A 24,598-nucleotide genomic window follows, 5' to 3' on the forward strand; every position below is an offset into this window, starting at 1 on the left:
GGAGAGGCTAAATAAAATAATATTAGGCACTTAGTAAGGACTGGAACAATGAGACATGGTTCGTGTTATTAATTATCCATGTTGAGGATCAGCTTGGTTTTATCTCACCTTTCTCTCCCTTCTAGGACCCTCCAGAATGAGGAGACAGGAAACTTCCTCTAAAGGGTTCCTGATCAGGTTTCTCCCCAGGACGGTCCAGCATGACTGCCCCCAGCCTAGTCTGCACCCTGCCGAAGTTGCTGGTTCTGAGCTAGGAGCTCCTGATTCTGTGTGGCCAGGTTGATGGCTTCTTCCAGGATGCCCGCCAGCAGGCTGCAGTGACGATGCTCTGTGGTCATGGCCCGTTCCTCCCACTGGCCCTGCCAGGCTCGGAATACCTGTACCCAGATTCAGAGATACCTGTCACTCAGCCAGCCTTGGAGCCAGGTCAAGGCCTGCCCTCCATCCCCACTAACCCGCAGCACATGGTGTGTCTGAGCTCGAGTGGCCTGCACATGCAGGTCATAGAGGGCTGCCAGGTCCTGCTCTGCCGTGTCCCGCTCTTCCTGAAGGGCCTCCAGCTGGAATCTCAGCACCATCTGTTCCTGCTGCCATCTCTGCCTCTCCTTGCAGGCCTTCAGTGATAACACATACTCTTTGTTGAGCGCCACCTGTGTGCCAGGCTCTGTGCTAAATACTTCAAGTGTATTATTTTATCCAATAACAACCATATGTGGCATTGTCGTCTTACAGATTTGACAACAGTGAATCAGAGAAGTGACCTAACTTGCCCAAATTCTCATGGCTAGTGAAGGTCAGAGCTGACATGGCACATGCCTTTCAATGGTTTGCAACTCTCCTTGGGGTAAAATCCAAAGCCAGAGCTGTGGCACACACTTGTCTCTTTAGCCTTGCTTCTGACTACGCACGTGTTCAGCTCCAGCCAGATTGGAGAATTTGCAGTTTACAGGACCCACTTTGCCATTGCTTCCCTCTGAACCTTTGCTCTGTCTTGTCTTCTCTGAGAACATGTCACCACTCCAACCACCCCCACCACATACACGTTATGTTTCTTAATTTGTTCAAATAAGTTGTATCTATGAGTGCCTTGATGTGATGAGCAGTAACTGCCCTTGTGAAGCTCAGTGTCCAGTGAATTCCCCTGGCTGATTTCTGCCTGCCCTTTAAGGCTCAACTTAGATGCCACCTCCTCTGATCCACTCCAGCCTGGATCAGATATGCCTTTTTGGTCCCACATGCCCCTAACTCCCCAGACCCATCACTTAGCACTGAGAATTGCCTCATCTATCCCTGACAAGTCTGTGAGGGCCATGAGAGAGAGTATGAACCAGTCGGTTGTGACTGATGATGGATCCCAGCCCTAGCACAGTACCTGGACCAATTAGAGCCTCAAGTCCTCTATTTGACTCTCCTTACCTCCTCTTCAGTCACCAGGTCTTTGATCTGGTCATCTGCCACCTCCTCCTTCTGTTCCAAATGCTTCAGCTTCTCTCGAATCCAAATTTGGTGCTGCTCCCTCAGTCTCTGCCTCCGGGCCTGGGCCAAGAAGAACTGCAGGGCCACATCTGGTACCTGCTGGGCTCAGTCAGAAGTCCATGTGTGTGCGCAGATTTAGGACCAGAGCCCAACTTTTCCAATACCTCATCACCAGGGCTGCTGCCAGAATAACATCCAGGACCTAACTGGCCTGGAAGAGCTTGTAGCATGGGCAGAGACTCAGGAGGCCATGGTGGGAAGAGGAAGGTAGTGGCTCTGCCAAGAGGTGCCATAGTGCCCCTAAGGATCCTATACCCTTAATCCAATAAGTAGGAAAACAGTCCCTCCCCATGGCCCTCCCTTAGGGGTCTAGTCACCCTCAGGTCCTTTATTTGTCAAAAACTTCACATTTCTCCTTGATAGTGGGGCAGGGTAAGCAGAGGCACATTAGCTGGGCTCTGCAGCTCTTCACTCCCCCTATGGCTTCCAGTCATTCCTGGGGTACATGAGGTATTACCTGTTCCTTAGGGTGCCTGAGAGGATTCTTTTGGTGGAGCCCACACCTTAGAGTTGCCGTTCTTCCTGCCACTAGAGGAAAATGTAATGAATCACACCAAAGGCAGAGAATACCTCCCACTCCCAGCTCATCCCCAAGTCCCAGACCCACCTTGGGGCTCTCCCTCGAGGCATGGGCTCTGGCTTACTGGTGACTCTATCACCTGCTGAGAAGATATTAGAAGTGACCATTCCACACCTTTTCTCCCAGGACAGTGTAGGTTAAGATCAGGGCTTGGAAATCAGACAGATCAGGGTCCCAGCCCCTCCTCTTCTTAGCTGAATGACCTCGAGCAGGTGACTGGCCTAGTCTCCATGTGCTTCTCTATCAAATCAAGCTGATAAAAGTTGTAGAGAGAATGAAGTGAAGTACTGCACCGAAAGCATTGAGCAGTAAGCCTCTTGCTCAATAAATAGGAGCTACCATGCCTGATTCCCAAGCCCCAAGGCTGTAAAAACAAGTTGTAAGCAATTATGAAAAAAGACGAGAAAGGCCAGAAGAGGCTGGACAGGGGCAGGATTTCAACCACCCTGTGATAAATCATGGAAGACCAGAAAGGCCATGCAGCCTAAGGAGATGAAAGAGCACTAGATTAGGAGTCTAAGGACTTGAGTGTGATTATACTTTTGCTGCTCCCGATTACACCTGTGACCCCAGGCTCACAGGTCTCACATCTTTTCTTTTCTTTTTCTTTTTTATGACAGAGTCTCGCTGTGTCACCCAGGGTGGAGTACAGTGGTGCAATCTCAGCTCACTTCAACCTGCGCCTCCCGGGTTCAGGTGGCTCTCCCACCTCAGCCTCCTGAGTAACTGGGACTACAAGCATGCGCCACCATGCATGGCTAATTTTTGTATTTTTGAGTAGAGATGGGGTTTCACCTTGAGAGGGCTCCCAGCCCTCTCACATCTTTTCTTTTCTTTTCTCTTTTTTCTTTCTTTCCTTCTTTCTTTCTTTTTTTTTTTTTTTTTTTTTTTTTTTTGAGATGGAGTTTCACTCTTGATGCCCAGGTTGGAGTCCAATGGCATGATCTCGGCTCACTGCAACCTCTGCTTCGTGGGTTCAAGTGATCCTCCTGCCTCAGACTCCCAAGTAGCTGAGACTACAGGCATGCACCACCACACCAGGCTAATTTTCGTATTTTCAGTAGAGACAGGATTTCTCCAAGTTGGCCAGGCTGGTCTCGAACTCCTGACCTCAGGTGATCCACCCACCTCGGCCTCCCAAAGTGCTGGGATTATAGGCATGAGCCACCATGCTCAGCCTCACATCTTTTCTTTAAGCCTCAGTTTGCTCACCTGAAAAGGACACAGTATTCTTTCCTGCTTAAAATACTTCTGTGGCTCACCTGTGACCTTTAAGACAAAATCCAAACATCTCTGTTTTACAAAGCCCTGTGTGACCTGGCCCCTGCTGTCCTCTCCAGTCCTTCTCTCCTGACTCTCCCTCAAGTTCTATTCTCCAACAAATTGAGCTGCTTGCACTACCTCAAGGGGACCAAGCACTTTCTTGCCTCTGAGTCTTTGCCTGTCATTCTCTCTGCCTTCAGGTTGTTCACTCATCTTTGTTGACCTCCTTCAGGAATCACTTCCTCCATGAAGTCTTCCATCCCTCTCTTGCCAAGGCTAATTTAGATGCCCCACAGAACTCTGTTTATAAGCCTTTCAGAGCACCGATGATGGTGGTGTAATTGTTTCTTCCCAGGAGATTATAAACTCCATGAGGGCAGGGAATTCCCAGGGCCTATGTGGCACTGGGCCCAGCACACAGTGGGTGGTCAGTAAGTGTTTGGGAATCAATAAGTCAATGAGTGAATGGAGGTCTTCCTCAAAGTGCTTTGGAAAGAAGACAAGAAGGCAGACACAAATGTGGCTCCCAAAAGGGTGAATGCGAAGACATACCTGTGGCTCTGGAAGCCTCATCGCCTCAGTTCTGGCTCCTTGGAGCATCTTTCTTCTTGGGTGCTGGCTCCACGCTTTTACCACCTATGGAGAAAGGGTTCAAGGTGGGTACTGGCCATGGCTGGCCCAGATGCCCTCCGGCTTCACCTTGCTCACCTCTAACTCCTGCAGTGCTCTTCCCAGCTGGCTTAGCCCACTGTATGTCAGGGTGTCCTCAAGGAGGCCTAAACGCAGGGGCCTCAGGCCAGCCCGGCGGGCCCGAGCCTCTTCTACTGCATCCCACAGGGTGGGCCTCACCTGTTTCACCTGCATCCTCCTTCTTGAGGCCCCCAACAGAGCAGCCTGGAGCAAACTGAGGGAGCTACCTAGTAAAGGGACACTCCAAGTGAATTACTCCTTCCTGTGGACTCCAAAGCACGCGGCCTGTAATACTTTTACTTTTTGTTAGTAGTACTATTCATAAAAATATCTAACCCCCTCTAGGCTTTTACATGTGCTTGATGACACTTCACTAAGGCTGTTCATGGATTGCCTCTTTTTATCCACACAACACTCCAATCAGGCAGAAGCTCTAATCTATCCTGCCTCCCCCGACATTTTCCAGATGAGGCAATAGAAGCTCAAAGAGGTCAAGCAACTTCTTGGCAAGTGGCAGAGCCAAAACTCAAGCCCATGCCCTTCATCATGATACCAAACTGGCCTGAAGGTAAACACGTCTGGCCCTCACTGCTTTATCCTTGTGGGTGTGAACTGCTCTAACTTATCTTCCTCATTCCAAGGGACCTTGCACAGGGGAGGTCTGGGAACTTGCTAGCCAAATGAATGTGTGTTTGTTGATTTTGGAGACGAGGGCCAGACATTTTTTACTCTTTTATTATGGAAAATTTCAAACATACACAAAGTATAGGAAATCCTGTGTACCTGTCACCTAGCTTTGACAGTTATAAACTCATGCCATTTCTGTTTGATCAATACCCCCACCTCGACCTTCCCCAAATCCCTGACATCCCATAACATTTCAGAGGCTTGATTTTTTTTCTTTTTTTCTGCCAGCATCTACATTAAGGACACAGAGGGTTTTTTTTTTATTTTTTTTATTTTTTTGAGATGGAGTCCCGCTCTATCGCCCAGGCTAGAGTGCAGTAGCACGATCTTGGCTCACTGCAACCTCTGCCTCCCAGGTTCAAGCAGCTCTTCTGCCTCAGCCTCCCAAGTAGCTGGGACTACAGGCGCCCGCCACCATGCCCAGCTAATTTTTGTATATTTAGTAGAGATGGAGTTTCACCATGTTGGCCAGGCTAGTGGCCTGGCCAACGAACTCCTGACCTCAGGTGATCTGCCCATGTCAGCCTCCCAAAATACTGGGATTGCAGGCATGAGCCGCCGCACTCAGCTGAGGCTTGATTTTTAACGGGTGTATGAAAATAAGAGACTCCCTTCTCTTCTCTTATCTCTCTCTCTTCATCTATAAATTAGGCCTGCCTCTCTTTCCTTATTTGTAAATCATATCTGCCTCATGGGGTTTTGGTAAGAATCAAAGGCATTTGTGCAAAAATGCTTGGTAAGTGGTTTAAGGCCTCTGAAGGGTGAGGGGTTACTTTCACTGTTGACCTTGCTTTGCCTCTCCAGTCTCTGTCAGTCTAGGCATTCTGGGGCCCTCTTGGAGAGTCAGGCTCTCTCTCTGGGCTGGAGTTGGGCCTGAGGTTGGTTGGGTGATGGGTGAGGCAGGCCTAAGGACAGATCTCAGAGCTTCCCAAAGAACCCCACACTCTCCCCCTGGCCACCTTGGGGGTCCAGGCGAAGAAGCAGGCCACTGTAGTTGTTTCCTCCCAAAAGCTGTGAGACAATCCATGGTAAAGAGCCCTCCGCCTCCTCACCAACAACTTCACCAGCCAACACCCGCAGCAGGGGGCAGTCTCTGCAAGAGGGAGAGGAAGAAAGGCGATGTCCACTGGTGGATGGGGAAAGAAACTGGACAGAGTTACACTCTGATGGAAAGGGCAACTATTTCCAGAAACTTTTGTGCATTACCAGACAGATTTGAAACATCATACAGATCTCTATTTTATTAGTATTACTTTTTGAGTTACAAAAGTAATACATTCTCCATGGGCATGGTGGCTCACACCTATAATCCCAGCACTTTGGGAGGCCGAGGCTGGCAGATCACTTGAGGTCAGGAGTTCGAGACCAGCCTGGCTGACATAGTGAAACCTTGTCTCTACTAAAAACACAAAAATTAGCCAGATGTAGTAGCACACACCTGTAATCCCAGCTACTAGAGAGGCTGAGGCAGGAGAATTGCTTGAACCCAGAGAGCAGAGGTTTCAGTGAGCCAAGATCACACCACTGCCTGCCCTCCAGCCTGGGCAATAAAGTGAGAGTCTGTCTCAAAAATACAAACAAATTTTTAAAAAAGAAGTAATAGATTCTCACGGTAAAAAATTTAAATTGTGTACCTGACAAGTGACTTGTACCCAGAATATATAAAGAGCTCTTACAACTCAATAATAGAAAGACAAATAACCCAATTTTAAAATGGGCAAAAGAAGATGACATCAGTGAAAATCACAGAGTAGGGAACTCCAGGAGTCCATCCATCCCCAGAAATACCTAGCAAAAATTGCCAGAAACAACCTTATTTTAACTCTGAAAGATAGAGGTTTACAGCAACAAATGCTTAACCAGGAGAGGCAATTTAAACATCGTAGGAGATCTCTGTGGTGTTTTAACTTACCCTCGCTTCAACCCCTCCCCAGCACAGGGCTAATCTTGAAGACAGTAGCCCAAATTTCTGGTGGGGGTTCCTGGTTAGGAAGGGAGCAGAGAAGATCTTGTTCCCAATGAATCGTGTTTATCTTTTTTGATTTTCTGGAGTTTCCCCCCAAGAACTGATGAAAGGGAAATCTCTTTGCTTCACCTGTCTCAGAACTCTCTCAAGGCAGAGCAGCTACACAGAGGATGTTCCCTGGAAACTGTTGAAGAACAAAAGAACAAGGCACTGCTGCCTGAAGCAAAAATAACAGTTGAGGCAAACAATTGACACCCTGAAAGACTGGGAAAAGTTTGGAAGTGATATTTTTGGGAGAATAAGGGCTTCAAAAAGTTCCCATGTGAACCAGAGAGTGTAGAAAGCACACCCAGGGTAGGACTCATGTGCAGAAAAGGCCCAATAAGACAATAAGCTTTCATCTCTGTCTGGTCTTTGGGCTCAGCACAAGCAGGAAGTGAAGGCTAAAACAGAGCTGTAAATTGCCTGGCTAAGCTTAGGAGTGACTCCACACAGCCAATCTGCAAAGACCTGGAAAAGTTTTTCTTTTTCTTTTTTCCTTCCTTCCTTCCTTTGTTTTCTTTTTCATATTCTTCTTTATTCTTTTCGTTTCTTTTTTATTTGTTTCTTTCTTCTTCCTTTTTAAAAAACAAAACAAAACTTTTTTTTTGGTCGCAGGCATTTAAGGAATTCTATGTTAGGTCACTGGCTAACAACTAAAATAACAAAATGAAGGCTTCAGTGAATACAAAGAATACAGTCTTCGGAAAAAAAAAAAAAAAACCCACAAAGATAAAGAGAGAATCTTGAAAACAGCAAGAGAGAAGCAGTTTATTATGTGCAATGGATCTTCAATAAGACTAAAAACAGATTTATCCCCAGAAACCATGGAGATAACATAAAGTTGGCCCTTTATATCCATAGGCTCTGCATCTGTGGATTCAAGCAAGCACGAATCAAAAATATTTGGGAGAAAAATGGTTTTGTCTGTACTGAGCATGTACAGACTCTTTCTTGTCATGATTCCCTAGACAATACAGTATAACAATTTACATAACATTTACATTGTATTAGGAATTATAAGTAATCTAGAGATGACTTAAAGTATGTGGGAGGATGTACGTAGGTTATGTGCAAATACTATAACATTTTATTTTTTATTTTTATTAGTTTTTTTGTGTGTGTTGTTGTTGTTGTTTTCCTTTTTAGATAGAGTCTCGCTCTGTCACCCAGGCTGGAGTGCAGTGGTGTGATCTCAGCTCACTGCAACCTCCACCTCCCGGGTTCAAGCAATTTTCCTGCCTTGACCTCCCCAGTAGCTGGGATTACAGGCACCCACCACCACACCCAGCTTATTTTTATATTTTTGGTAGATACGGGGTTTCACCATGATGGCCAGGCTGGTCTCAAATTCCTGACCTCAGGTGATCCACCTGCCTTGGCCTCCCAAGGTGCTGGGATTATAGGCGGGAGCCATGGTGCCCACCTAATTTTTGTGTTTTTAGTAGAGACAGGGTTTCACCATGTTGGCCAGACTGGTCTCAAATTCCTGACCTCAAGTGATCCACCCACATTGGCCTCCCAAAGTGCTGGGATTACAGGTGTGAGCGCCACACCCAGTTATTTTTATCAGTATTTTTTTAGATAGGGTCTTGCTCTGTCACCCAGGCTGGAGTGCAGTGGTGTGATCATGGCTCACTGAAGCCTTGACCTCCTGGACTCAAGCTATCGCTTCAGCCCCTCAAGTAGCTATTATTACTGTTTTTTACAGTCTTTTTTATTTTTATTTTTTGTAGTGACAAGATCTCACTATGTTGCCCAGCCTGGTCTCAAACTCCTGGGCTCAAGCAGTCCTTCTGCTTTGGCATCCCAAAGGCTGGAATTACAGGCATGAGCCACTGTGCCTAGCCCACACCATTTTATATAAGACACTTGAACATCTGTGAATGTTGATACCTGCGGTGGGATCCTGGAGCGAATCCCCAAAAAGATACAAAGAGACAACGGTATTTAAAGTGCTTAAAAAAAATCCTGCCAATCAAGAATTATATATCTGGCAAAACTATCCTTCAAAAATGAAGGCAAAATTATGACACTTCCAGATAAATCAAAGCTGAAGTAATTCATCAATAGTAGACTTGCCTTAACAAAAATGCTGAAGAGAGTCCATCAACCCAAAATGAAAGGACACTAGACAGTAACTTGAAGCCATATAAATAAATAAGGAACAATAATAAGGTAACTACATGTGTAAATATAAAAGCCCATAATATTGCATCTTTTGTTTGTAACTCCTCTTTTTTGCCCATAGGATTTAAAAAACAAATGCATAAAACAATAATTGTAAACCTATGATAATGGGCACACAATGTATAAAGATGTAATTTGTGACATTAGCAACATAATGGGAAAAGATGCAGATGTATAGGGGTAAAATCTTTATAGATATTGAAGCTAAGTTGGTATTAATTCAAGCTGGATTGCTATATGGTTTTTGTTTGTTTGTTTGTTTGTTTGTTTTAGATGAGGTCTCACTATGTTGCCCAAGCTGGTTTCAAACTTCTGGGTTCAAAAGATCCTCCTGCCTCAGCCTCCCGAGTAGCTGGGATTACAGGTGCATACCATTGTGCCTGGTGAGACTGTTTTAAATTTAAGATATTAGCCGGACATGGTGGCTCACGACTGTAATCCCAGCACTTTGGGAGGCTGTGGGCAGATCACGAGGTCAAGAGATCAGGACCATCCTGGCCAACATGGTGAAACCCCATCTCTACTAAAAAATACAAAAATTAGCTGCACCTGTAGTCCCAGCTACTCGGGAGGCTGAGGCAGGAGACTCACTTGAACCCGGGAGGCGGAGGTTGCAGTGAGCTGAGATCACGCCACTGCACTCCAGCCTGGAGACAGAGCGAGACTCTGTCTCTAAATAAATAAATAAATAAATGAAATTTAAGATATTAATTGTAATCTCCAAAATGGCCACAAGGAAAATAAGTGGGTTTTTTTTGTTTGTTTGTTTTGTTTTTTTAGACAGGGTATCACTCTGTCAGCCAGGCTAGAGTGTAGTGGCACGATCACCGCTCACTGCAGCCTCAACTTTCCAGGCTCCAGTGATCCTCCCACTTCAGCTTCCTGAGTAGCTAGGACCACAGGCCTGCACCACCATGCCTGTCCAATAGAAAAATAACCTTTAAAAATATGGAAAAACCCCCTGTTCACTTTTTAAAATGGATTTATGTCTTTATTGCTCATTAATTGGGGCAAAGGAAATATCCTTTTAAAACTCAGGCAAACTGAGTGTTTGTCTTGTATCCTGTCAGAGGAAAGAAATTGAAAAAGAAAAAAAAAGGAAAAAATATCAAAAAGGTAACGTGAAAAAAAATCAACACAGCACATTGCAAAAAATCAATTAAATACAAAAGGCAATATTAGAGGAATTAAGAAACAAAAATATATAGCCAAATAGCAAGATGGCAGGGGTAAGTATTTGTTATCAGTGATCACTTTAAAGGTAAATGGAATAAACTCCCCAATTAAATAACAAAGTTTGGAAGAATAGGTCTTTTTTTTTTTGGTTGGAAGAATAGATTGAAAAAAAAAAAAAAACCATAATTTATCTATGTGTTGTCTACAAGAGACTCACTTTATTTTCTTTATTTTTTTAAGAGACAGGGTCTCACCCTGTTGCCTAGGCTGGAGTACAGTGATGTGATCAAGGCTCACTGCAGCCTCAACCTCCCGGGCTCTAATGATCCTCCTGCCTCAGTCTCCAAGTAGCTGGAGCTACAGGTATGTGCCACTATACCTAGTTATTTTTATTTTTTGTAGATATGGGATCTTATTATGTTGCCTAGTCTGGTTTCAAACTTCTGAACTCAAGTGATTCTTCTACCTTGGCCTCCAAAAGTGTTGGGATTACAGGCATGAGCTGCCATGCCCAGCCAAGACCCACTTTAGATCCAAAGACACAAATAGGTTAAAAGTAAGAAGATGGAAAAAGATATAAAAGAGTCTGTAGTGGCTATATAAATATCACACCAAATAGACTGTAAGTCAAAAATTGTTACAAGAGACAAAGAAGTACATTATATATTCATAAAAGGTTCAACTCATCAAAAAGATAAAACAAATATAAACATGTATGCACTTGACAAAAGACCAAATATGCGAAGCAAAAGTGGACAGAAATGAAGGGAGAAATAGATAGTTCTACAGTAATAGTTGGAGACTTCAATACTCTACTTTCTTTTCTTTTCTTTTTCTTTTTCTTTTTTTGAGAAAAGGTCTCACTATTATTGCCCAGGCTGGTCTTGAATTCCTAGGCTCAAGCGATCCTCCTGCCTCAGCCTCCTGAGTAGCTGGGATTACAGGTGCATGCCACTGCACCCAGCTTCCCCAGTTTCAGTACTAAGTAGAACAAGTAGACAAATGATCAAAAAGGAAGTAGAGGACTTAAGTAACACTAAACAATTCAGACCTAAGAGACATGTTTAGAACACTCAATCCCAAAATAACAGAATACACATTCTTCTGAAGTGCGTGGAACATTCTCCAAAGCAGACCATATGCTAGGCCACAAAGCAAGTGTCAATCATATTTAAAAATTAAAATCACACAAAGTATCTTCTCTAGCCATAGTGGAATAAACTAGAAATGAGTAACAGAAGAGAAACTGGAAAATTCACAACTATGTAGAAATTAAACAACCAATGGGTCAGAAGAGAAATCACACAGAGAGTTAGAAAATACTTTCAGAAGAATGAAAACAAAAACACAACATATCAATACTTACGTGATGAAGCAAAAGTAGTGCTCAGAGCGAAATTTGTAAGTATAAACACCTACATGAAAAAGGAAGCTCTGAAACCAGTAATTTAACTGGACACCTCAAGGAACTAGAAAAAGAGAAAAATAAACCCAAAGCTAACAGAAGAAAGAAAAGAATAGAGATCCAAACAGAGATAAGTGAAAAAGAGAATATAAAATAATAGAAAATCAATGAAACCAAAGTTGACTCCTTGAAAAAAAAGTTTTAAATGAGCAGGAGTGGTAGCTATGGAGCCCCTGGAGGAGAAAGAAACGCAGGTTGCTGCATGGTTAAAATAAATATTTGGAGATCATCGCATTCCACAGTATGATGTGAACCCACGGACCACAGAGATTTTACATCACCTTTTAGAACCCAACAGGGTCCGGGACAGGGATGACTACCTGGTAATAGAGGACTTGAAGCAGAAAGCAAGTGAATACAAGTCAGAAGCCTAGTATCTTCAAGACCTTCTCATGGATAGTGTGAATTTTTCCCCTGCCAATTTCTCTAGCACTGGTTCCAGGTATCTGAATGCTTTGGTTGACAGTGTAGTGGCCCTTGAAACAAAGGATGACTTACCAGCTAGTTTTATCCTTGCAGTGAATGATTTGACCTCTGATCTCTTTCGCACCAAATCCGAAGGTGAAGAAATCAAGATTGAACTGGAAAAACTTGAAAAAAATCTAACTGCAACTTAATGTTTGAAAAATGTCTACAAGAGGATCTCAAGAAAGCAGAGTTGCATCTGTCCACAGAAAGGGCCAAAGTTGATACTCGTAGTCAGAACATGAACTTTCTAAAAGCAAAGTCAGAGGAATTCAGATTTGGAATCAAGGCTACAGAGGAGCAACTTTCAGCCAGAGGCATGGATGCTTCTCTGTCTCATCAGTCCTTAGTAGCACTGTCAGAGAAACTGGCCAAATTAAAGCAACAGACTATATCTTTGAAGAAAAAGTTTGAGTCCTATTTAGACTTAATGCTGAATTCCCCTCTTGCTCAAATGAAAATTGAAGAAGCAAAGCAAGAATTAGACAGCAATGAAGCTGAACTTACAAGGAGAGTAGACATGATGGAACTGTGACAATAGCCAAATTAACATCCTTTTCCCTAACAAAATAAAATGAATAGGACTTTATAGAGTTTTTTTTTCCTGTTGGCATTTCTTAATAACGAAATTTTCTGTGTTTGTAGATTACAGAATGTCATAATTAATAGAATATGGTTTCTTACTGTGTATTGCATTTTTGTTCCCAAATACATAGGTTTCATATTAAAAAGGCTTTTCTCTCTCTCTCTTTTTTTTTTTTTTTTTTTTGAGTCAGAGTCTCGCTGTGTCGCCAGGCTGGACTGCAGTGGTGTGATTTTGGCTCACTGCAACATCCGAATCCCTGGTTCAAGCAATTCTCCTTCCTCAGCCTCCCTAGTGGCTAGAATTTCCACCATGCCAACATGCCCAGCTAATTTTTGTATTTTTAGTAGAGATGGGGTTTCACCATGTTGACCAGGCTGGTCTCAATCTCCTGACCTTGTTATCCACACACCTCAGCCTCCCAAAGTGCTGGGATTACAGACACGAGCCACACTGTCTGGCCAAAAAGGCTTTTCTCTTTTAAAAAAAACTTAAAAATGGACAAACTTTTAGCTAGATTGACTAAGAAAGACAGAAGACTCATATTACTAACATTAGAAGTGAAAGTGAGGACATTGCTACCAACCTTACAGAAATAAAAATGATTATAAGAGAATGACACAATTATACACCAACAAATTAGAGAACTTAGATGAAATGAACAAATTCCTAGAAACACACAAATGACCAAAACTGACTCCAGAAGAAATAGAAATTCTGAATAGACCTATACCAGGTAAAGACACTGAATCAGGCAGGGCACAGTGGCTCACACCTGTAATCACAGCACTTTGGGAGACCGAGGCAGGTGGATCATGAGGTCAGGAGTTTGAGACCAGCCTGACCAATATGGTGAAATCCCAACTCTACTAAAAAAATACAAAAATTAGATGGTCGTGGTGGTGCGTGCCTGTAATCCGAGATCCTCGGGAGGTTAAGGCAGGAGAATCACTTGAACAAGGGAGGCAGAGGTTGCAGTGAGCTGAGATCATGCCACTTTATTCCAGCCTGGGCAACAGAGCAAGACTCTGTCTCAAAATTTAAAAAAAAAAAAAAAAAAAAAAAAAGGCGAGATTGAATCAGTAATCAAAAACCTCCCAACAAAGAAAAACCCAGGACCAAATGACTTCACTGGTGAATTCTAGCAAACAGTTGAAGAATAAATAACACCAATTCTTCTTACACTGCTCCAAAAAATAGAATAAAAAGGAAGACTTTCTAACTCATCCTATGAGGCCAACATTGCCCCAATACCAAAACCAAAGACAACACAAGAAAATAAAATTACACACTAATATCCTGTTGAATGTAGACACAAAAGCTCTCAATAAAATACTAGCCAATGGAATCCACTGAGTATTAGAAGACTTATACATCATGACCAACTGAGATTTATCCCAGGAATGCAAGGGTAGTTCAACATGAAAATAAATCAATATATAATATACCACATTAATAGAATGTAGAAAAAATCTGAGGATCATTTCAACTGATGCAGAAAAGCCTTTGACAATATCCAACATCCTTTCATGAGAAAAATACTCAACAAAATAGGAATAAAAGGGAAATTTCATAACATGATTAAGGGCATATATAGAAAAACCGACAGCCAATATCACAAGCAATGGTGAAAGACTAAAATCTTTCCCCTCAGATCAAGAATGTAAGTATGACTACTATCACCACTGCCATTCAACCTTGTATTAGAAGTTCTAGCCAGAACAATCAGGCAAGAAAAAGAAACAAAATTATTGAAATAGGAAAGGAAGAAATAAAACTATCTCAAGTTGCAAATGATATAATTTTATATACAGAACATCCTAAAAAATCCATATCCAAAAAGAACTATTAGAACTAATAATCAAATTCAGTAAAGTTGCAGAATACAAAATCAACGCGCAAAAATCAGTTGTCTAGCCAGGTGTGGTGACTCACACCTGTAATCCCAGCACTTTGGGAGGCCGAGGCAGGTGGATCACAAAGTCTGGAGTTCAATACCAGCCTGGCCAAGATGGTGAAACCCCGTCTCTACTAAAAATACAAAAAAAAATTAGCTGGGCATGGTGGCAGGCGCCTGTAATCCCACCTACTCAGGAGGCTGAGGCAGAGAATTGCTTGAACTCAGAAGGCAGAGGTTGCAGTGAGCCGAGATCATGCCACTGCACTCCAGCCTGGGCGACAGAGCAAGACTCCGTCTAAAAAAAAAAAAAAAAAGGAATCAGTTATGTTTCTTTTTTCTGTTTTTTGATAGGGTCTAGCTATGTCACCCAGGCTTGTATGCAGTGATGCAGTCAAGGTTCACTGCAGTCTAGACCTCCCATGTCAGCCTATTGAGTAGATGGGAGTGCAGGCATGCACCATCATGCCCAGCTAATTTTTTAATTTTTTTGTAGAGACGAGGTCTCAGTATATTGCCCAGGTTGGTCTCAAACTCCTGGGCTCAAGCAATCCTCCTGGCATGGCCTCCCAAAGTGCTGGAATTGCAGGCATGAGTCACAGTGCCCAGCCTAAAATACTTACTTTCCATACACTAGAAATGAACAGTCCAAAAAGGAATTTTTTTTTTTTGAGATGGAGTCTCACTCTGTTGCCCAGGCTGGAGTGCAGTGGTGTGATCTCAGATCACTGCAACCTCCACCTCCTGGGTTCAAGTGATTCTCTTGCCTCAGCCTCCCAAGTAGCTGGGACTACAGGCACCCACCACCACACCCAGCTAATTTTTTATTTTTAGTTTGAGACAGGGTTTCACCATGTTGGCTAGGCTGGTCTCGAACTCCTGACCCTAGGTGATCCACCCACCTCGGCCTCCCAAAGTGCTGGGATTACAGGTGTGAGCCACTGCGCCCGGCCCGGTAATTTTTAAAATTCCACTTCTGATAACATCAAAAATAATAAAAATACTAAGAAATAAATTTAACCAAGGAGGTGTAAACCTTATACCCTGAAAACTGCAAAACACTGCTGAAATAAAGAGAACTTAAATATATGAAAAAACAGCCTTGTGCTCATTGTTCATGAATTGGAAGACTTAATATCATGAAGATGATAGTATTCCCAACAAATCTAGAGATTCAATACAATGCCTATCAAAATCCCAATGGCTTTTTTTTTTTTTTTTTTTAGAAATGGAAAAGCCAAATCCTAAAATTCCTATGGAATTGCAAGGAGCCCTGAATAGCCAAAACAATGTTGAAAAGAAGAACGAAGTTGAGGGCTGGGCGTGGTGGCTCATGCCTGTGATCCCAGCATTTTGGGAGGCCAAGGCGGGCAGATCACGAGGTCAGAAGTTCAAGACCAGCCTGACCAACATGGTGAAACCCTGTCTCTACTAAAAATACAAAAATTAGCTGGGCATGGTAGCATGCACTTGTAATCCCAGCTACTCAGGAGGCTGAGGCAGGAGAATCACTTGAACCCAGGAGGCAGAGGTTGCAGTGAGCCAAGATCACGCCACTGCACTCCAGCCTGGGCAGCAGAGCGAAACTCCATCTCAAAAAAAAAAAGAACAAAGTTGAAGGACTTACACTTTTCCGTTTCAAAGCTTACTACGAAGCTACAGTAAATAATATAGTGTCAGGCTGGGCCCAGTGGCTCACCCCTGTAATCCCAACACCTTGGAAGGCCAAGATGGGAGGACAGCTTGAGCCCAGGAATTTGAGACCAGCCTGGGCAAAATAATGATCCCCTTATTTCTACAAAAAAAAAATTTTTTTTTAATTAGCTAGATGTGGAGGTGTGCACCTGTAGTCCCAGCTACTTGGGAGGCTGAGGCAGGAGGGTCACTTGAGCCTGAGAGGTCAAGGCTGCAGTAAGCCTTGACTGCATCACTGCATTCCAGCCTGGGTGACAGAGGGAGACCCTGTATGTAAAACAAAATTAAATTAAGTTAAATTAAATCAAAACAGTGTGGTATTGCCATGAGGATAGCCTTTGACGAGAACTGACACGTTTTCATGATTAAAAAACATTCAAGAACGTAGAAATAAAAGAAAAGTTTCACAATATGATAAAGGCTATATAAATCAATGTAATATAATTGAGAGTCTTGACATAAATCCATATATATGTGACCAACTGATTTTTGACAAGGGTGCCAGGACCAGTCAATTGGGAATAGTAGTCTCTTTAGCAAATGGTGCTGGGAGAACTGGATAGAATGAAGTTGGACGATTACTCCATACTAATACAAAAAATTAACTCAAAATGGACCAATGACCTAAGTGTAAGAGATAAAGCTATAAAACTATTAGAAGAAAACGTAGGGGTGAATCTTCCTGACTTTGGATTTTGCAATGGTTGCTTAGGTATAACACCAAAAGCATGAGCAACAAAAGATAAATTGGGCTTCATAAAAATTTTAAAGTTTGGTGTATTGAAGGACACTATCAAAAAAAGTAAAAAGATAGCCAGGCGTGGTGGCAGGCACCTGTAATCCCAGCTACTTGGGAGGCTGAGGCAGGAGAATTTCTTGAACCCAAGAGGCAGAGGTTGTCAATCACGCCATTGCACTGCAGCCTGGGCAACAAGAGCAAAACTCTGTCTTTAAAAAAAAAAAAAAAAAAGAAAGAAAAAAAGAAAGAAAGTGAAAAGATGACCTATGAAACAGAAGAAAATGTTTGCAAATCACATAACTGATAAGGGTCTAGTATACAGAATATATAAAGAACTCTTAACACAACAAGAAAGACACAAATAACCCAATTTAAAAATAGGTGAAGGATTTGAATAGACGTTTCCACAAAGAAGATCTAGAGATGGCCAACAAGCACATGAATAGCTGCTCAATATAATTAGTCATTAGGGTAATGCAAATCAAATAAAAATGAGATACCACTTCAAAACCACTAGGTTGGCCATAATCGAAAACACGGAAGATAACAAATGTTGGTAATTGTGGAGAAGTTGGAACCATCGTACATTGCTGGAGGAAATACAAAATGGTGCAGTGCTGTAGAAAGCAGTGTGGTAGTGCCTCAAAAGTTAAACATAGACTTACCATATCTATATGACCCAGCTATTCCAATCCTAGGTAAATACCCAAAATAATTGAAAAGAGGTATTCAAACAAATACTTGTACATGAATGTTCACAGCAGCACTATTCACAATAGCCAAATGATGGAACTAGATAGTTCCACAACATTGCGAATGTACCAGGAGTCACTAAATTGTACATTATAAAATGGGTAATAGTTAATTTTATATTATGTGAACTTTACCTCGATAAAGACAAACATACAAACAACTTTTAAAACAGGTACGATATGACCCAGCAATACCACTTCTTGGTTTATGTCTGAGATAATTGAAAACACATGTCCAAATAAAAACTTATATGTGAATGTTCACAGCAACATTATTTAAAATAGCCAAAAGAGTAGCTAGGCATAGTGGCTCATGCCTGTAATCCCAGTGACTGGGGAATCTGAGACGGGAGGATTGCTTGAGACCACGAGTTTGAGACCAGTCTGGGCAACAAAGTGAGACTACATCTCTAACAAAAGGAGAGAGAAAGAAAAGAAAAGATGTCTGGGTGCGGTGGCTCATGCCTGTAATCCCAGCACTTTGGGAGGCCGAGGCAGGTGGATCATTTGAGGTCAGGAGTTTGAGACCAGCCTGGCCAACAATGAAACCCCATCTCTACTAAAAATACAAAAATTAGCTGGGTATGATGGTGGGCGCCTGTAATCCCAGCTACTCAGGAGACTGAGGCAGGAAAATCACTTGAACCCGGGAGGCAGAGTTTGCAGTGAGCCGAGATCATGCCATTGCACTCCAGCTTGGGGGACAGAGCGAGACTCCATCTCAAAAAAAAAAAAAGAAAGAAAGAAAAGAAAAAAATATATATAGTAGCCAAAAGTGGAAACAATCCAAATGCCCATCAATGGATGAATGGATAAACAAAATATGGTATATCCATACAATGGAATATTATTTGTCAATAAAAAAGAACAAAGAATAAAGTTCTGATTCACACAAGTAGATAAACCTTGAAAACATTATCCTAAGTGAAAGAAGCCAGACAGGAAGACCACATATTGTATGGTTCCATTCACATGAAAAGCCCAGAGTAGCAAATCTACAGAGACAGAAAATAGATTCGTGATTGCCCTGGGCTGGGAGTGGGTGGCAGAATGAGGAATGCTTGCAGATGGAAACGGGTTTCCTTTCTGGGGTGACTTAATGTTCTAAAATTAGATAGTGCTGATCAATGCACAACGTTGTGAATGTACTAAAAAACCACTGAATTGTACATTTCAAAAGAGTGAACTTCAGTGTGTGTAAATTATATGTTAATAAATCTGTTTTTTTTTAATACGTATACATGATAAAAGAAAGAAAATACTTTAAAGTAGTTTGGAATTTAGGGTACATTTTCCTCTTCTTTTTTGTTTTACTGCAATTTGTTTTCAGGCACTTCTGAACTTGGCAACATTTCCGTGACATTACAAATATGCAAGCTGGTTTGAAATAACTACTTCCTGTCATTACTTCATATTTTCATAACTTTAGAGCACTTGAGTAAAGGATGTAAAGTAGGACCTGAAGATAAGACTTTTTGGGAATTTCCCAGTCTTGGCTTTGAACATTTAGGTTCTTTCCAAGTTTTCAATCTGATAGATCAGAAGAGATATAAGTAGCTGAAAAGGAATTAGTAATGTAAAAATTTAAAAAGTGGTAAAAAAAAAGTCTGAAAAATTAGACAAAAATGCTTGAGGATGCTATTTGCAAAACTGTCCCTGGTGTATCAATCTGCGATTTCTTAACCCCAAAGTAAGGTTTTTCTTTGCTATTATTTTACTATCATTTATTGGCGTCTTGAAGGGCCTAAAATGTATACCTTATTCCTTCTAACAGCAGCATCTCCTTCTAATTTGTGAGTGTGTTGTCCAGGCTTTAATTAGAGAGGAAGAACCAGTGTTTTTCATATATAAACAAATTTGTTAAAGGAAATGGCTTACAAGATTGTGAATGCTGGCTAAGTAAGTCCAGAATCAGGGAGGTCATGGGCACAGACCACAAGTGTTGTCTATGAGCAGTCAGGAGGGAAAAGAGTGAGCAGAATGGAACTCCACAGGCACAAGTATAGCAGATTCCACTGCCCATGAATGGAATTTCTTTACTTTTTCCGGGAAGCTTCAGCTTTTAAGGCCTTTTTAGGCGTCTGCTTTTAAAGCTTTTCAACTGATTGAATCGGGCTCACCCAGATCTTTCAGGATACTCTTAACATCCATCACATCTGCAAAATACCTTCACAGCAGCACCTAGCTTAAATAACTAGGGACTGTCACTGAAGCCAAGTTGACACACACACACACACACACACACACACCCCACACACACACACCATCACAGTGGGTTTATCAGTAAATTTCTTCACCAGTTTCCCATAACTGGGCATTTGGTTTATATTCTTGTTGTTGCTGTTGTGTTTATAGACCTATTTAACATTATACTTACAGAAGCTTCTCTGGGGAGTTTTCAGTTTATGAATAAGGACATCAGGACCATCAGTTACAGTGAACTGCCTAAGCTGTTCTCTTATGCTGTGTACCATTAAGAATAAAAGAAAGTTTGCTCTTTTTCTGAATTGCTGTCACAGATGCGACGTGCTCTGCGGAAGCTTAGGAACATCTAAGCTACTTTAATGTACTCTCACTTAAGTCATTTAAAGATGGACAGAGGTACTGAGAACTAAGTAAATATGACAATAAGAAGTGGGAATGGCAGGGCCTTAGGTGCTCACCTGCAGACCAGAATGCTCTGTAGGGCCAGGCTGTGCCCCGAGCACATCTGGGGTGTGTGGCCGGTGTCTGATACACATCTCAGAACACAGAGTAGAACAGAACAGAATCAAAAAGCTGCTTCACCTTCAGCAACAATACATGCCAGTGTTGCTTTTCCATAGAAATAAAAAGTGATCAATTTAAAATTACATGATATTTTGTTGTAAATAATAGCTATTTTTATTAAGGTTATCTGCTAATAATAGAACAAAGATAAAATACATTTAACTTTTGCATTAAAAAAAAAAAAAAGCTGTCCCTGGTGCATTTATCAACATATGAAAAAAAAAAAACAACCAGTGGCTAGAGATATTTATTTATTTACGTATTTATTTCTATTTTTTGAGACTCACTCTCTCACCCAGGCTGTAGTGCTGTGGTGTGATCATGGCTCATTGCAGCCTCAACCTCCTGGGCTCAAGCCATCCTCCCACCTCAGCCTCCTGAGTAGCTGGGACTACAGATGTTGCGCCACCATGCCTGGCTGATTTTTTTGGGTATTTTTTATAGAGATGGGGTTTTGGCCGGTTGCCCAGGCTGGAAAATATTTATTTTTATTTATTGGTTTCACTAATTCTCTATCCAGTTGCTTTTGACCACGTCATCTGCCGACAACGGGGCTTAACTTGTGTTCTGGGATGCTCTTATTATGGGGTTGAGGACAGGAGAGACTTTGATGCTATCCTGGGCCTTTCCCTCTGTAATTCAGCTCCCCACCTCACCCTTCAATGCAGTCAGAAGGCCCCTTCAGACTTACGGGGCTCCTGGGAGCTGCAGGATCCGTAGAGCCCCTCGCCACACACCTTGGGTCCCGGGCCCCTCAGGAGGGTCAGGCCCTGGGCAGGACACGATGAGAGTGAGCAGACAGCAGGTCCTGTGGAGAAAAGGGTGGACTCAGGCCCAATGCCTAGCGGGGATAGGGTGACAGATACTCTCTTGTCCTCACCTGCCTTCACCCGCGGTGGCCTGCAAGTACAGCTCTGAGGCAGCTTTTGAGTCAGACACCTCCACTTCAGTGGCATCTTCTACCACCCTGGAGGAAGCAGAGGCTGAGCTCAGCTCCAAAGGACCAGGTTCTGTCCAGCCCCCGAGAACCTCTATGTGGGGAGCCCTTGGAGGTCCCCATAGCCTGTAACCTCCCTAAATGTTTCTCATCCTCATGATTTTATTTTCCCTCCTGTGAACAGGGTAGTTGGGATCACTGCCATTTTACAGATGGAGAAACTGAAGTCCTGCTCAGTGAGATGCTCAAAATCACCCAGTGTGACAATGACTGAGTCGGGACATGGGGCTGGGGAATAGAGTTGTGGTGTAAGCTGAAGAGGTGTAAGTGGGGTGAGGGGAGTGAGAGGGATGAGCACATGAGATGAAGGAAGAGGGTAGGAGGGGATCCTGAGAGCAGCCCTTGACCCTGTAAGCATGATCCCAAGCTCAGAGCTTTCTTCCCCTGGGGTGGCAGTGGGTGGAGACCCCAAAAGCTCAACTTCCGTGAGGCAGCCCTACCTTAAGATAAGCACCCTCAGACTCCACTGGGCCCTGAACACTCACAAGCCCAGAGGGGCCACGTCCAGCACTGACAGGTTCTCCATCCCTGAAGAGAGCAGGTCCTGGGTCCTTCCAGTGGGGCTGAACTGGGTTCACACAAGCACACTTGTTATAAACTGAGCCTTTCCCTACTTTCAGCTCATATGACCCTCCTGGGGTCTAAACATGGCACCATGAGTTCAGCCTTTTTGCAGTCAGAGGAGAGGAGAACTCAGAGAGGCACACCCATGCCGATGAGCAGCAGAGTGAGGCTGGACCCACGCTCTCTGGCTCCCCATAAACCTCGGGCTCCTTCTGCATCATCGCCCTGGCCCTGGTTCCCAAGTCCCACTCTCTCCCCTCCCACAAGGGTCTCACCTGCACCAGGCTAAGAGTGCTAAGCACAGGATCAGAGCAGCTGAGGGGCAGAGCTTCCTCAAACACTATCTGCAGCAGCTAAAGTAGAGAAGCATTCAATAAGGATTAAGAAAGCATGAATCTGTCCTTCAACATTTCCTGAGAGTGAAGTCTGTGTCAATGCCCCATACTACTGGGGACATGGTATCCAGGACAGAAATAGCACCAATCTTCATGTTCACAGCAAGTCAGAAAGTGAGCAGACATTCTCAGTGGGACCTGCTGTTTGCTGCACAGGGATCCACGACAAGTTCTGAGGCAGCTATTTTAGTTTGGGGGCATTTTAATGAATCCCCCACTATAAAGCTCCCAAGTTTATAATTAGTATCACCAGGAACTGTGAAAATCAGATCTCCTTGGATATTTGATCTTTTCATGCCACCCCTCTCTAACCGTCACCCTATCAGCCCCAGCCTCCCATCTTCCTTTATTTTAATTTTTATTAAAAATTTTTTTGTTGTTTTTGTCTTTTTTTTTTTTTTTTGATGGAGTTTTGTTCTTGTCGCCCAGGCTGTAGTTCAGTGGCATGATCTCGGCTCACTGCAACCTCTGCCTCACAGATTCAAGTGATTCTGCTGCCTCAGCTGCCCAAGAAGCTGGGATTACAGGTGCCCACCACCACACCCAGCTAATTTTTATATTTTTAGTAGAGATAGGATTTTGCCATGTTGGCCAGACTGGTCTCGAACTCCTGACCTCAGGTGACCCACCCACCTCAGCCTCCCGAAGTGTTGGGATTACAGGTGTGAACCACCGCACCCAGCCCCTTCCCACCTTCCATGACCTCCCAGTAGCTGCATAAATTGACCCTGGCAAAACATCCTGCGTGGACCAACAGGGTGCTTGCTGTAGGAGCCCCAGTGAGGGCTCGTGTGGGCAGGGAAGATTCTCAGAAGTCTCAGGGGGAGGCAAACCCTGAGCCGCATGAGGCCTGTGCCCTGGTGGCTCCTCTGGGACTCACCTGAGGCACAAGTCGGGGTGCCTCTGTTTCCCTCCCCCGGAGCAACAGGGCCACACTGTACCCTCGGCCCACAGAACCCAATGTGGACTGGACACGTGCCAGCAGCTCCTGCTCTGCCTCCTGCAGGGAGACACAGGCACAATCCACTGACTCAGGTGCCCTGAGCAAAGGAGCTCTAGAGGCAGCTGGCACCCCAGGATCCAGGGGCCTGAGGGCTCCTACCCTCCTCTCATCACCCTCCCAGACCTCCTTACCTGAGCAGCATCAGGGCCCAGGACTCTGTCAAAGGTGAAGCTTTGTTCCTGTGGGCAGGGCTGGGGTCGATCGTGATATTCCCATCTTCCCCTGCACTCCCTGCCCCACTCCCCTTCCCCTCACCTGTCCCCTTCCCGCCGCCACACACACAACGCCCATCCACCTGAGTGTCTAGAGTTCCAGGCTGAAGCAAACGGAGGTTTGTGGGCCCCACCAGGAGTGTGGGGCTACTGCTGTCCTCAGGGCCTGAGAAAGGTAGACTGCATATCAGCTTTCATGAGGAAAACTGGCTCTGGGATTCCTGAGTCCTGCCCTCAAGCTTTGCCTCAGTTTTCCAACCTAAGCTGGCCTAACCCTCCCCCTCTTCCAAGAGACTCTCCTGGACTACACTTCCTCTGAAATGTGGAGGGCTTCTTACCTGATCGCCTCCCCGACTCCACTTCTACCACCACGGTCAGCATGGCATGTAGGTTGGGAGAGACCATGAGGGCCCCTCAAGGAGGCTGAGTTGCCTGGGCCAAACCAGCCCCTGCGCTCACCACCTCTCCACAGTCCACGGCCTCTATGCCTCTCAGCTTTCCCTCAATAATTCATGAATCTCATCTGAGGGCTAGGGAGGGGTGGTTCTGGACCTTGTAAACTACTAAGGGAAGTGACATTCCCTTCTCTTGTGAGAGAACACTGCCTAAGATTCTTTTATTTTTTTCCTTTTTTCCTTTTATGAAAACTTTTAAACACTGGAGAGAATAGTATAATGAACCCCCAGGTACCCAGCTTCAGAAATTACAAAATTCTGGCCAGTCTTACTTCTTTTGTTCTCCTCCCATCCCCAGCAGATTATTTGGAAGCAAATCTCAGACATCCTGGTATTTTATCCATAACTAGTTCAGTATACCACAGTTAATTTTAGAACATTTCCATCACTTCATAAGGAAATGTGGTTCCCTTTAGCTATTACCTCCCTAACCCAAACCCACTGCACCCCTAAATCCTAAGTAACCACTTATCTATTTTC

At 43.7% G+C, this 24,598-nt stretch overlaps 1 protein-coding gene, 1 non-coding gene and 1 pseudogene across 2 annotated transcripts; 2 read left to right on the forward strand and 1 right to left on the reverse strand.

The window, feature by feature from the left end:
* Window positions 1-62: 62 nt before the first annotated feature.
* Window positions 63-24,068, reverse strand: LOC102128727 (uncharacterized). Its single transcript, XM_073993204.1, has 15 exons — window positions 24,002-24,068; window positions 23,583-23,695; window positions 23,329-23,448; window positions 22,329-22,406; window positions 21,975-22,057; window positions 21,373-21,459; window positions 21,184-21,300; window positions 5,716-5,849; window positions 4,088-4,296; window positions 3,932-4,015; window positions 2,144-2,198; window positions 1,994-2,064; window positions 1,417-1,575; window positions 456-614; window positions 63-377 (listed from the first exon to the last, which is right to left on the reverse strand). Exons 1-15 carry the CDS (start codon window positions 24,066-24,068, stop codon window positions 216-218), a joined length of 1,698 nt encoding a protein of 565 aa, XP_073849305.1. The 3' UTR covers window positions 63-215.
* Window positions 9,907-10,032, forward strand: LOC123574280 (small nucleolar RNA SNORA27). The gene has a single exon (XR_006699166.1). It is a non-coding gene; the product is annotated as a small nucleolar RNA SNORA27 (small nucleolar RNA).
* Window positions 11,757-12,696, forward strand: LOC102128327 (HAUS augmin-like complex subunit 1 pseudogene; annotated as a pseudogene).
* Window positions 24,069-24,598: the final 530 nt, after the last annotated feature.

Source organism: Macaca fascicularis, chromosome 6 (genome assembly GCF_037993035.2).
Source record: "Macaca fascicularis isolate 582-1 chromosome 6, T2T-MFA8v1.1".
Taxonomy (NCBI): Eukaryota; Metazoa; Chordata; class Mammalia; order Primates; family Cercopithecidae; genus Macaca; species Macaca fascicularis.